Genomic DNA, 12,470 nt, shown 5'->3' on the forward strand with positions numbered 1-12,470 from the left:
TTCTCTAAAACAGTAGGAAACTTGAGGTCAGTGGCCTGGACAGTAGAAAGTGATTTTCCTCTTTCACGTATCTTGCTAATTTTACTTTTATAGGTCTGGTTAGTAAAGACAATTCTATCAATGTGCTCCACGTCTTGAGAGATTGCTTTTATGCTGAATCACTATAGATGGCAATTTTAAATCCCAGGTATACCTTACAATTTTTTTCTGCTGGACTACATGACCGGATGGATATGATTTTCAATTTAACAAAGGAATGGACTATATTCAAGGGAATTAAATTGGCATGGGATTTCGGATTCAAGAAAGTCATTATCGAATCAGATTCAGAAATCCTTACTGATATTTTTTTTTTTTGGTTGCCCACCCAGTTCACCGGAGCTTTGCTCCGACTACATCTGGATCCAACCCGCGTCGCGTACCTGGCTGTGGTGGGTGAGTCTCCCAACAGAGATTTCTGCATACGCTGAGGCTCAAACTCGAAACCTCACTTAAGCGGTACCAAGCCGCTTACCACTTGGACCAACCCCTGTTGGTATCTTATTGATATGTTACTCACCAAAGGCAGCTCGAGGAACTACAGCCTTCTATCAATGCAAGTCCATGAGATAATGGAATATGATTGGGAGTTAAAACCAGTCAACATCTCAAGGTCCTTAACTTTTTATAAACCAAAAAATCGATATATCAATGTTTCCCATCCCACAACATTGACCAATTTTAGTTTCGCCTCCGCACTAAAGTTTAATATATTTGCTACTGAGTTTTTTCACTTAAATATATGAAGCAATGTATCAACAAGGATTTAAACAATTAAACTCAAGATGGTATATTCCACGTCCCACCTTTTTTTTTCCTTCCAATTTTTGAGTTGGCAACCTGCAATTGGTGCCAACATAGAGCATCACCCTACATGCCACTACACCACAAGGGTGTTGGCCACGTCCCAACTTTTGACAATCAGACCACCATCACCATCACCACCAACATTATTCTATTAAACTCGCCAATAAAGAATTCTCAACATTTTTCTCAATTGAAATCTTTATTTTTCCCTAGAGGAAAAGAAATTCTTACATCTTTCCTCAAGGTCAGTCTACATGAACTGTATAAACTAGAAGAAAGACTAAGCAGAATTCCTTAGGTGTTGAGCTGTGATGAGTTCTTGCACATCCTGTGGTTGAGGTTTAAAAAAAGAATTCCCTAGGGGTCATGTGAATCTTTTCTACAACTCAACATGAGTTCATGACGTTATTAGTGACTACTTAAAAAATGTTCATCTGCATGTCCTAATCCCAAAAATCCAAGGAATGATTACAAGACGAAGAGGTTGTGATTTAAACAAGCAAATTACAAGTTGATTTCTGTATTGTCTATAAGCCTGACTTTCCCAAACCATGCAGCAACACAAAAGACAACAGGAGCCTCAATGGATTCCACAACCTCTAAACTCTCTTGATCTACAATCTGCATGCAGAAACATATAAATTCGCATTGAGATGAAAAGATTTCAATGATCCCAGGTCAAATTATAAATTGCTCATGGTTCATTTGATATGCTGATATGTGTATACACCAATGTCTATGGAATGCTTCCATCACCGGCAATGTCAATTTAGCATTCCTAGCCGGTCAATGCTACTTTGGCACAAGATTATATTTGTGGTCCAACCAAAAAAGTGAAAATGTGACAAGCCACTGGCATTTTGAATAATCCAAATCCTTGCACTTCTTGTTACATTATGGTTAGACCATGGGTTAGTGGCAGAAAATGGTCTAGGGTACAGTCTAGATTAATTACCAGCCTGTCATATAATTATATGTAAAGGAACATACATAAATGCTTAAATTAGTCAGTGTATTTATAATTTCTAGCATTAAATAGAGAAAGATTAAATAGATTTTAACATCTTACCTCGGCATAGTCAATCCTCCCACCAGCTTCAGTTATGGCTTGGATGACGAAGTTTTTCAGCTTATTACAATCTATTTGGCCATTTGCTGCTGCAGATTTAGCTCCCAGCAATGATTTGTTTATAGATAGTGCCTGGAAATGATTGAAGGACAGGAGAGTATAATTTTAAGTGTGGATTGAAGATAGACGGACAAGAAAATACTGCAGCTGACTCCAAAATATGGAGTAAATAGTATAGAAAAATGAGTCATTAGCTCTTGATCATTTTTACCTTGTGGTAGAAGCTTAATATGCAATATCAGGTTATTTCAAGAAATTACACAATAAGATTTAATGAAAGATACCTGCTCCCTCTCTTTAGGTGAAAGACGCACATTGCGAGAACTCATTGCCAGGCCATCACTGTCACGTATTATTGCAGAACCTACCACTTCTATGGGAAAGTCAAGATCCCTAACCTACAGGAAGTCATCCAGTCTATCCATTACCAGCAAGAAAAACAGCACAAAAAGATTTAACAACCAATATCATAACCAACAGAGTACGAAAATAAGTTGAGCATAACGACCACTGTTACAATCAGAGATAATAGCCTAACAATGTAATAATTTCACTCTTACAAATCATGATCCTAGTGCTTTGCTTCCTTATCAAGTTTATGGCTCCATATTTCCAAATAAACAATGAAGTAACTCAAACCAGATAACATTTCACATGCATAAGCAAGGAGACTATAAAAATCTCTTTTGTTACTCGTTTGAATAGAAGGGGAGCTATGGAATTGAAAGAAAGAAAGAGTACTATCGAGTGCCCCATGAGGACAGAGATTGAATGCTAGCATAAGACCACATAGGCTCCACATGTAGGGATGCAACCCCAGCATTAGCATGCTCAGAACTTACGGTGCCACGTAGAAATTTTGAATGAAAGATTCATACTTAAATAGTTCATTTCACGGTTTAATTCCAAACAAAATAATAAACTGACATCAACAATTAGATTCCGGATTCAAAACATAGTTGGTAAACAGAATAAATAAGGCCACAGGGTAAGCGCATTATAACAGCTAGAAGTCATCTTTTCTTTTCTTCCACTTTCCAATGAAGTAAACAAGGCGCGGATGTTTCTCAACATTCTTACCATTCTCTGAATTATTCGCCACTGCTGATAATCTTTTTTTCCAAACACAGCAACATCAGGGTCCACTATATTAAACAACTTGGTCACCACCGTAGCAACTCCTCTGAAGAAAATAGGCCTGCTCTTTCCACAAAGACCCTTTTCCAAATTCTCAACTCTGACCCAAGTCTCATGCCCCATACCCTTTTGCTCAATGCAAGACAACACTACTACATTATTAATCATACTTGTAGATTTCTTCTTGTTAGTTCCCTCATAGTCATAGAGATTGTGGGGGTGGAATACAACATCAACACTGCCAGGCACAGCCATCAGCTTTCGGACATCACCGTCAAAATCGGATGGATAAACAGATAGGTCTTCAGTTGGGGAAAATTGACCTGGGTTTACATAGATTGAGACAACGACTACATCAGTGTGACGGTGAGCTTCCCTAACGAGAGAAAGGTGGCCTTCATGAAGGAAGCCCATGGTGGGCACAAAGCCCACTGTTTTGCCTTGGGATCTCATCATCCTCGACCATTTCCTCATCTGATTCCTGTCAGATATTATCAGTGGTTGTTTTGCTGCCATTGGAAACGGTGCAGTGTTGAAGGTGAGTTTACAATTGCTTCTTTCCTTTTCTGAACAATGACGCTGTAGTTTGCAAATTTTATATTCAGAGGGATCAAGATTGTATTCTTTTCAAAACTCGTATTTATATCTGCTCAATTCTGGCAAAAAAGATCAGGTCAGTTCCATAAAAGATTTTTTTTCCCCAATAAAATATCTCCATTACAAGGGTTAAAAGGTTTATAGAGAATGATATTTAAAGATGCATAAAGGACTTAAGAATGAACTGTCCATCATATTTTACAATTTGTGTAGTATTTTATAATGCCAAATCTCTTATGATTGCCATAGTTAGTGCTAGTGATCAAACTCATTAAAGATGATCACATATAAAGGACTATAACCTCTAATTATGGTTGAACATTGGTTTCACGTTGCACTCACCTTGATGAGGTAAATGTGAAACATAGTGAAGTTCTGATAGGGGTAGAGCTTCTTAGTTCTGTCTCTGTATTGTATTCTGATAGGTTTTACAAATATATGGGTAGGTGCGAACTAGGCCATAAGTGTGCTTGTTGCCCATCCCACATATTTTCCAAACCTGCCTGTTTTTCTCTCTCTCGGGAAGGTACACTAGGTTTGCAGACGGCTCTGTTCATCCCTAACCCTAACCCCTCAGCCCTCCCCAACCATTCAAAAAGCAAACTAGGAAATAACTAGTATAACTGGTATCAACCAAATGAAAACACCGATATGGGTTTGAAGAAATGGGATGCAACACATCATAAAAAAAATAAGTAATGCATTTAATGATACAAATTACAAGTTATTTCAGCAATTCTTAAATTTCACATCTCAAAACCAATGGTTAAAATGATGCCCGAAGGTTAACTGAAAATTAATAATGGATTGCAATAGCAACTTCCAGAAATTCAATTCACCCCGATGTTTATATCCAAATTTTTTTTTATTCTTTTTATTTTCTCATTACGCAAGATGACCAACAGCAATCACCATTTTCTAACCGCCTGAGCTCAATTACTCTCCGAGCAACTAGTTAATAGTTTGTGGCTAATCAAATGCATTTGAGAGACCTTTAAATAGGACTACCACATACAAGAAATACATTACTTGAGGAGAAAAGGCATGCTCAGGTACTTCAATCATCGTCCTGAAAAGAACAAATTTAGAAGCACTAGGAACATAACAAAGCTCTTGTGTATCTTACAATGATTAAGGGCCAAACAAAAGTCAATGGAATACATCTAAATGAAAACAACCTAAGGTTGCAAATAGCTCTCTATCCCACGATATGAAAAAGGGCACAAGAATTAACACTGATTCAAGGGGACAAAATATCATCCAACTGATAATCAGAACATGAAATTACTTTGATCCCCCTATATCACTCAAATGATCATCCCATGAAATTACTCTGGTTTTTCAAGTCTCAACTTGTTTTTGGTTAATAACACCACAAACCCATCGTGCACAGCCATGAGCTAAATCACAAACCTTACCATTGCCTTGAAAAAGATAATATCACTTAACAAATCCCAGAGCTTACAGTGCAATAAAATGGTCACACAAAAGGAAACAAACAACAAGGAGATGAAGGAAAATAAGGAGCCCAAAATAAACAAGAAAAAAAAGAAGAAGAAGAAAACAGTTTTTGAAATCATAGTATAAAGATGCAATTTCATTTGATAGGATATTGATATCAAACAAGAACCTCAGCAGCCATGCAATATAGTAGAAGTCAACCGGAAAGCGGTATCACCATTTGGAGAGCCCCTTCAAACTTTTCTAAGTCGAATTAAGGGAGGGGAGTTAAATCTGTCGAACCAAATCTGAGGTAACAATTGAGGTGAAAGGGGTAAAATAAAAGATTATTTTCCAGTCTAAAATTCCTTTTAAAGATTTTACAGTGTTTTAAATAGTTTGATTCCTTTTAAAGATTATACAAAGTTTTAACTAAGCCTTAATTTGGGGACGTAAAATTAATTTACCCCAGATTTTGTCCAAAATAATAAGGTTTTGTAGTACATTGGTTTTACAACATCCTACAAGAGACACCCAGATTTCATGCCTTATGGATGCTTCGGGGAAAAAAACCCACCATATCAGCAGATGCAGAGCGATAGACAAGGAGGAATGGATACTTCATTTTGATCTCAAAACAAATCTGATTTTAACATAGCATAAACCACAACTTAGCTAGTAGGTTTATGGAAGCAAAGATAAATGAAAGTCGCATGATTCATGGTCCATAATATTAAGTAATATAAAGGGCTATATACTTGTATAAGTATAGCCGAAAGGATAATAATTGACCAATTTAGTATCATTTCTTTTCTACACTAAAAAGGAATGTGCTTCATCTCTAAAGAATGAGATGAAATAAAGGTAAAGATGCGTCAGAATCTATTCTTTTGTGATGCCAAACAAAAACATATATGGTTTTACCTGTACGTTCAATCATACCAGACAAAACTGCCAATCCCTCCAATTTCAATCAACCCAGAAAGAATAAGCATTACATCCCCACGTTTATTTATTACCATTATTTTCTACTCCTCTTTGCGCTTTCCGTCATCTCTCCCAGTCACATTTCAGTGTTACATAGTAATAATATATGTATAAACATGTATACCTTGTATTGTTCTTGCAGAGAACTGTCCGCTCCTTCTGAGCCTCAACCAATATCTTTAGCATGGCATTACCAATATGTTCCTGACGGATCAGTATAATATCTGCATATCAGAGCCCTTTTAGTCAGTTAAAGATTCACAAGATGATAGACTTCAGAAAGGAATTGATCTCAATAAGACCAGCAACAGGAAAATAAATAATTTCCTTTCGTGAATAAAGAAATGGAGCCTGCAAAAGGGAAAATTAAAACAAAGAACTAGTCGCATTTTTTGTGATATGCATGTCTATAAGAATCATATAAATTCAGCTTTCATAGAGACCAGGATTATCCACAGGGAAATAAAGGAACAACTTTGAGAGGAGTTCCATTTAGTATGTTTCTTCCTCTCAATTCCTAATCTATAGCATTCTAGTTAAAAGCTTGCATCAGATTCAAAGAACAAACCCAAGCCTTCCATAATAACAAATGAGTTAAAGGAATGGGAAAGTTCAGAGCACATCATGAAAGTAACAACAAATGCATTTAGTGATAGAAATAAAAAATTATTTTGCCAATTCTGAATTTTCACATCTCCAGGTACTTTTAGTTCATGCAAACTGATTAGTTGTTTCATTTCCTTCTAAGCACAATTTTTTATGCAACAACTGGTTAAAATGATGGCCAAAGTTATAAACATTAAATAAGTAAAATTAACTGAATTGATAATGGATTGCCGTTGCTATCCATCTTTCAGAAATTCAATTCACCCTTGTAATAATCGTTACCAATAATCCAGGTAACAAGAATCGACATCACTCTTGCCATGACAGAAGCAAATCTAATGATATATCAAGTGAAACTTCGAGGATATTTATATGAGAGCCCTTGTAACTGAATAATGTCAGAATATGCTAGTGGATGTTAACAAACTTAAACTTTATAGATCATTCAACTGTCCATTTTCATGCCATATAATCACACAAATAGTCCTTTGAGGATACAAGACATTGACTTGAATCTTTCATCAAAGAACAAATATCAAATTTAACTTGTCAAACATCCAACCCACGTAAAATCTAAGATAAATAGAACAATACCTTACCCGTGATAAGGACATATCTTGTTGACCACAATGTACAATCTCTAGCAAAGCACCCCAAGGCAAAGGCCTCAATGGCCCAAAGCACGCCTGCTCATTTCCAAGAGAATAAGTAACTATAAGTAAATGTTAAATACAGTTGTGTACCTATTGAGTCATTTCAGAATAAGTGAAAAAAAGGCATGTCATGTCCTCATTTCTGATGGCGCACTCAATGCTCTTGAAGGTGGCTTTTTCAATATTTTATTCTCTTTTGAGCTATCTTTTAAATTGCCTTGTGTTTTAACCATGTTGCATTTTGTTAAAAGAAATTCTTTTAGTGATTGCAATTCCACTTGAACAATTTCTTCGAAGGGGGGAAAAAAAAACTATTTTGTGAATTTTTTTCCTCCAATTTCTTCTAACCCCTTTCATTCTAATAAATAAAAATTTATGAAATAGTAAAGTCTGCACAATATTGATACCCGTAACTTGCACAGGGAGAATTCTATTTGCACACCAAAACCAAATGTTTCCTTGAAACTTTCCACGAAATCCTAGGAGCTAATCATCAAAGAACTTTTCAAAATGGAAATTATAAAGGGTCAAAAAAATAAAAAGTCTACTGAAGCCAAATAAATTCTACAGAACATAGTATAGCTATGCACTAAATTCAGCATCAAGTGAGCACTAGCATCAACTGTGATAAGAAGAATCAACCATATTACTTGAGAACAAGTAAATGATACGCAACAACTGCAGCCATGTAAAAATTTGAGACAACAAATATCAGGTTAAAACTAGGAATGGATATTATGCCCCAGTGTAGGAAAACCAAAGCATAACTACAACATAATATATTACTTACAATCAAAAAATACTGGTTCAAATTAAAATTCAATCATCAGTATCAATACATATTATACAGAAGTAGAATAAGGGGCAAGCTTATTTTACTATCTATCAATGTGATGTTGATTTATTTCTTTTTATTTTAAAGAATTCATTTGTTTTGCGAACTCTTGTATGGGTTTCAAGAAATTCTATATATCCATGGAAGTGCATGGGTTGAGGCTGGTTAATCAAATACACTATTATAAGACACATAAATGCCGATAGACAACTTTTTACTATATATCAATCCTCACATTGCAGAAAGTAAAAAAATGGTGTAGCTAAATAAGGTTTGGCCAGAAGTAGAACCCCACATGAAAAGGAACAAATAATCCATGATACATAAGAATTAACTACTGCAATTACAACATCATCTTGAATTACTCATTCCACACTCAAAAGGATACAGAATGATGAAATTTCATCACAGAAGCCTATCAAAGTAAGCGTTTCAACAAATTTAATTAAAACTGTTAATGTGATAGCTAAATACCTTCAGGTATGAACATTTGGAAACTTCGTTGTCTTATAACATAGATGGCCTGGGCTAACTCGGGGGAAAATAGGGGTATTTCTCCCACCTAACTAAAAATCAGGTTCACTAATTTCCTACAAAAAATTTCCCTTCACCCAGTGAAAAAGGAAAACTTGATCAATTTTCTTCAGACTATCAGGTTTTGCATGGAGAATTTTAATCCGTTGGCTCTGATAAGCTAGTTTATATCATACCAAAATTTCGGAGTTTTAGTTCCTCTCCACAACATAAGGACCTTCAGCATCAAATATACGCACATGCTACAGTTTTTGCATAACTAGAAGCCAAAATAACCAGGTCCACAACCAAGATGCCGGTTGCCATGCGTTATACGTAACAGGACGACTTGTTCAACAATTGTGATAAAAAGAAACTTGATAATACGAGCACTATGTTGTTCTTTGTGCAAACGTTGGCATTCATTTTGCTATTCGATTAAGATAAATAGTATGCTTATATGGTATTCGAGACAGTTCACTGGTGTGGGAGGCAGAGACGTTATGCATTCCTGAGTTGCGCAGACAGCCAAAATCCAGACTTACATTTGATTAGAAGGACAACAAATTGCCTTACAAGGTGAACGTAGAACCAGCTGAGGCGCCGAATCCGACCTCGAAGAACAGCAGTGTGAGAATGAGAAGGTGATAGAGAAACGGACGGAAATGGGCGCCGAAGTACCGCTCCACCTCCAAGTGCAAACGCAACGGTGACGAAGCAAGGAGGGGAAGAGGACAAGTACGTTTGGAGGCAAAACTTTGTCTTTTTCTGCTACAAGGTAATTATAAAATACTATCATTGAGCAGCCGGATGCTGCTCCTTTTCATCCGTGACTGTTCAAAAACCGGACTGGATCCGAAATTAAACCGGCCACTTGTCCGGTCTGAATTATTATCTGAACCGGGAAAGATTGAACCGGAATCAACCGGTATGAGTTATAGACTTGTAGTCCAGCTAACCCCGAGTTTTTTTTTCTTTTGGTATAACTTAGATGGGATATCAACAAGTGTGATCCCAATTGGAACTAATTTTTGTTCGCTCGTTCAAACGGGATTTGAGATGGGAGATCAGAAATCCAGACGAGGAAAGAGGCTGAGAAGAAGAAGAAGAAGGGAGGACGGTGACGGGAGGGATACGCGGGACTAAGAATGGTTTCCGCCATTGCAAGAGACAAAAGTCTATGAATCTGGAGAAAGTGGCGTTGAGATCTTCACCGCTGGAAATGCATGGAGTTTGGGAAGGATAAAGACGGAGACGGTGGTGGCTGGGGAAGGAAGATGCGCCTGTTTGATTTTAATACAGAGATTTAAAATGAATGAATGAATGAATGAATTTTTTTCTTTTTTTTTTTGGGGGGGGGTTATCTTTATGTTAACACGTGAATTGAGAAGGTTTAGTTCAGATAAAAAAATCTGAAAGCTCATTTTCAAATTTTAGAAACCCACTTATAGATTTTCTTTTTGGTAATTTACAGCTTAAAGGCAATTTATATGTTTTAGCAAACATCAACGAGTTTTTTATATTAAAAACATTAATGATCAATATTAATGTTTTAACAGTGTGAGACGATATTCCTAGAATTTTATAGTCAAAAAAACTTTTAAATGCCCAGTATTGAAAATTTTCAAAACAAATTTATACCTTAATCATTATTATTATCTTCATCATCATCACTATTATCATTATTATGCTATAATGGTAAATATAATTATTGTTATGAAAATAAGAAAAACACAAGAGTGATTGGGGATAGGGGTGTTCAAAGCCAGCCTGTCCCTGTCGGCCCGTTCTGGTCCCGGTCTTATTGGGACGGGAAGAGACAAACCGAGACAGGACAAAAAAGAAACAGGGATGGGACGACCTGTCTCGATTTTTTTTTAATTTTTTAATTTTTTATCTTATTTATATAATATCATTTTTCTCATATTTTTTTAAAATTTGAGACTATTGTATGGAACAATAGATATATTTATTTAGAGTTTTTATATTTGTTAATGATTTGAGATTATTGATGATTAGAATTTTTAGTAAGTTTTTATTGTGTTAAAAGCTTTTGTTTAGAGTTTTTAATGACTATTATATGTAATATTTTGAGCTTTTGTTTAAGAGTGTCCAAACAAATAAAAAAGAAAATAAAAAGATGTTTTTATAAGGTTTAAGCCCAACAAAATATAATTAAAAAAATCAGATTTTTTTTAAAAATTAAAAAAAAATAAAAAAAATTTTAAAAAAACTTCGGGACATCCCGGTCCCGTCCCGAATTCTTTCTGTCCCGACCGGGACCGGGACAACCCCGAGATGGACCGGAACACAGGACAGATTTTTTGTCCAGTTACTGTTCATCGGGATGGAACCGGGACGAGCTTGTCCCGATCCGATCCGTCCCGTGAACAGCCCTAATTGGAGATATGAGAGAGATGAGTGGAGAGAAAAGCAAGTGGTTCTTATTCCATTTCATTATCCCAAATGTGTGTACATCTCCTTTCCAACCCAAAAAAAAAAAAGCATCTGCATCTCCTCTTTTTAATTATTTACAAGACACTAACATTAAAGATTAACCTACAGAGTTATAAATGTAAAAAGAAGAGAATTAAACAACTTAATTGTGCAATTAAAGTCTACAGGGAATAAATAGTAAAAAAAATAAAAACCCCACAATATTTAGAGATTATATATGGCAAGATGTCATTCAATATGAGATGGAAGATCAAAAGCCTCATTCTTTGATATAACGATCCAAGCATAATTATAATGTTTATAACAATTATCTAATATATTATTGTTAAACATCATCAGTCCTCCCCATGAGTGTTTATCTGTTTATGAGAGCCTAATGCCCTCATTATTCATCCAATCCCAGTTATAAATCTAAGATCTATTTTATAGTATAATTTACATTACAAAATAATTCTTATATTTAGGACTGGAAGAATATCCAAAAAAAATTAGGCATTTTCAAATAGAGCCAAATGTCGGGTAGGGTCAAGTATCAAGCAAGGTGTGTGTGTATATATGATTTTATTTAATATATAACATTCATTATATACAACTTTCTTATACGTATAATATACATAGATGGTAGTTTTGTAGTTTTATATATTTCAAGACTCAAGTTGCTGCCATATTTGTTGATGTTGTGCTAACATTTATTTGTTGCGTTTAATTACTACTTCCGATACCAAATATAAAAATTAAAATTAGTTGATTAATTTGAGTAGATTAAAAAAATAAATTAAGTTAGTTATTTATAATAAATATATGTTTTTTCAAAAATATCATTACTAATCAAGTATATTGGCCAGAACTATTATTATTAGAAAGACTATTTTAAAAAAAATAAATAAATATGATAAACAAAATGGATTATGATCTTATATTTAGAACCAAAATAAAAATTAAATAAGGTCTTATATTAAGACTAGAAGTAATATATAATCATGTGGAGATTACTTGTAGTGAGGTGTTTATTCTTCTCTTGGAATATTTCAAATTATGACATCCATCACGTGGTATAAAACCAGTTTAACAAGATTTTTGAGATTGATATTTGCCCATACTTTGACCGTTATTCTAGAGATGGATATTTGCTCATAAGTGGTTGATTGAGAAACTCCAACTTTATTTTGTGTTAGTTAAAGTTGCATTTAAAAAAAAAAAAATGGGAGGCCAAAATTTTTCTCCACGGTCAATTGAAGTTTATATTTAACAAGGTTTTTTACTTAATTTT

General features: G+C 35.0%; 1 protein-coding gene across 3 annotated transcripts; it reads right to left on the reverse strand.

Moving 5' to 3' along the window:
- Positions 1-1,010: 1,010 nt before the first annotated feature.
- Positions 1,011-7,424, reverse strand: LOC114759142 (pantoate--beta-alanine ligase). 3 transcript variants are annotated; one of them, XM_028948234.1, is made up of 7 exons: positions 7,342-7,424; positions 6,261-6,360; positions 4,739-4,778; positions 3,056-3,768; positions 2,260-2,373; positions 1,916-2,047; positions 1,011-1,467 (listed from the first exon to the last, which is right to left on the reverse strand). In XM_028948234.1, the coding sequence occupies exons 4-7, from the start codon at positions 3,626-3,628 to the stop codon at positions 1,351-1,353; spliced, it is 936 nt and encodes a 311-aa protein (XP_028804067.1). In that variant the 5' UTR covers positions 3,629-3,768; positions 4,739-4,778; positions 6,261-6,360; positions 7,342-7,424; the 3' UTR covers positions 1,011-1,350. The 3 variants fall into 3 exon arrangements, with proteins under 3 accessions (XP_028804067.1, XP_028804066.1, XP_028804065.1); XM_028948233.1 differs by having other exon boundaries at positions 4,725-4,778; XM_028948232.1 differs by lacking the exon at positions 4,739-4,778.
- Positions 7,425-12,470: the final 5,046 nt, after the last annotated feature.

This window comes from Neltuma alba, unplaced genomic scaffold, assembly GCF_004799145.2.
Source record: "Neltuma alba isolate B1F8T4 unplaced genomic scaffold, ASM479914v2 tig00010801_pilon, whole genome shotgun sequence".
Lineage (NCBI taxonomy): Eukaryota > Viridiplantae > Streptophyta > Magnoliopsida > Fabales > Fabaceae > Neltuma > Neltuma alba.

Excerpts from the sequence above, each read along its gene's own strand:
- LOC114759142 (XM_028948232.1), bottom strand. The coding sequence starts at position 3,628 with ATGGCAGCAAAACAACCACTGATAATATCTGACAGGAATCAGATGAGG. Across the intron at positions 2,048-2,259 it reads CACCTAAAGAGAGGGAGCAG|GCACTATCTATAAACAAATC; the intron begins GTATCTTTCATT and ends AATCATTTCCAG. Across the intron at positions 1,468-1,915 it reads GGAGGATTGACTATGCCGAG|ATTGTAGATCAAGAGAGTTT; the intron begins GTAAGATGTTAA and ends TTCTGCATGCAG.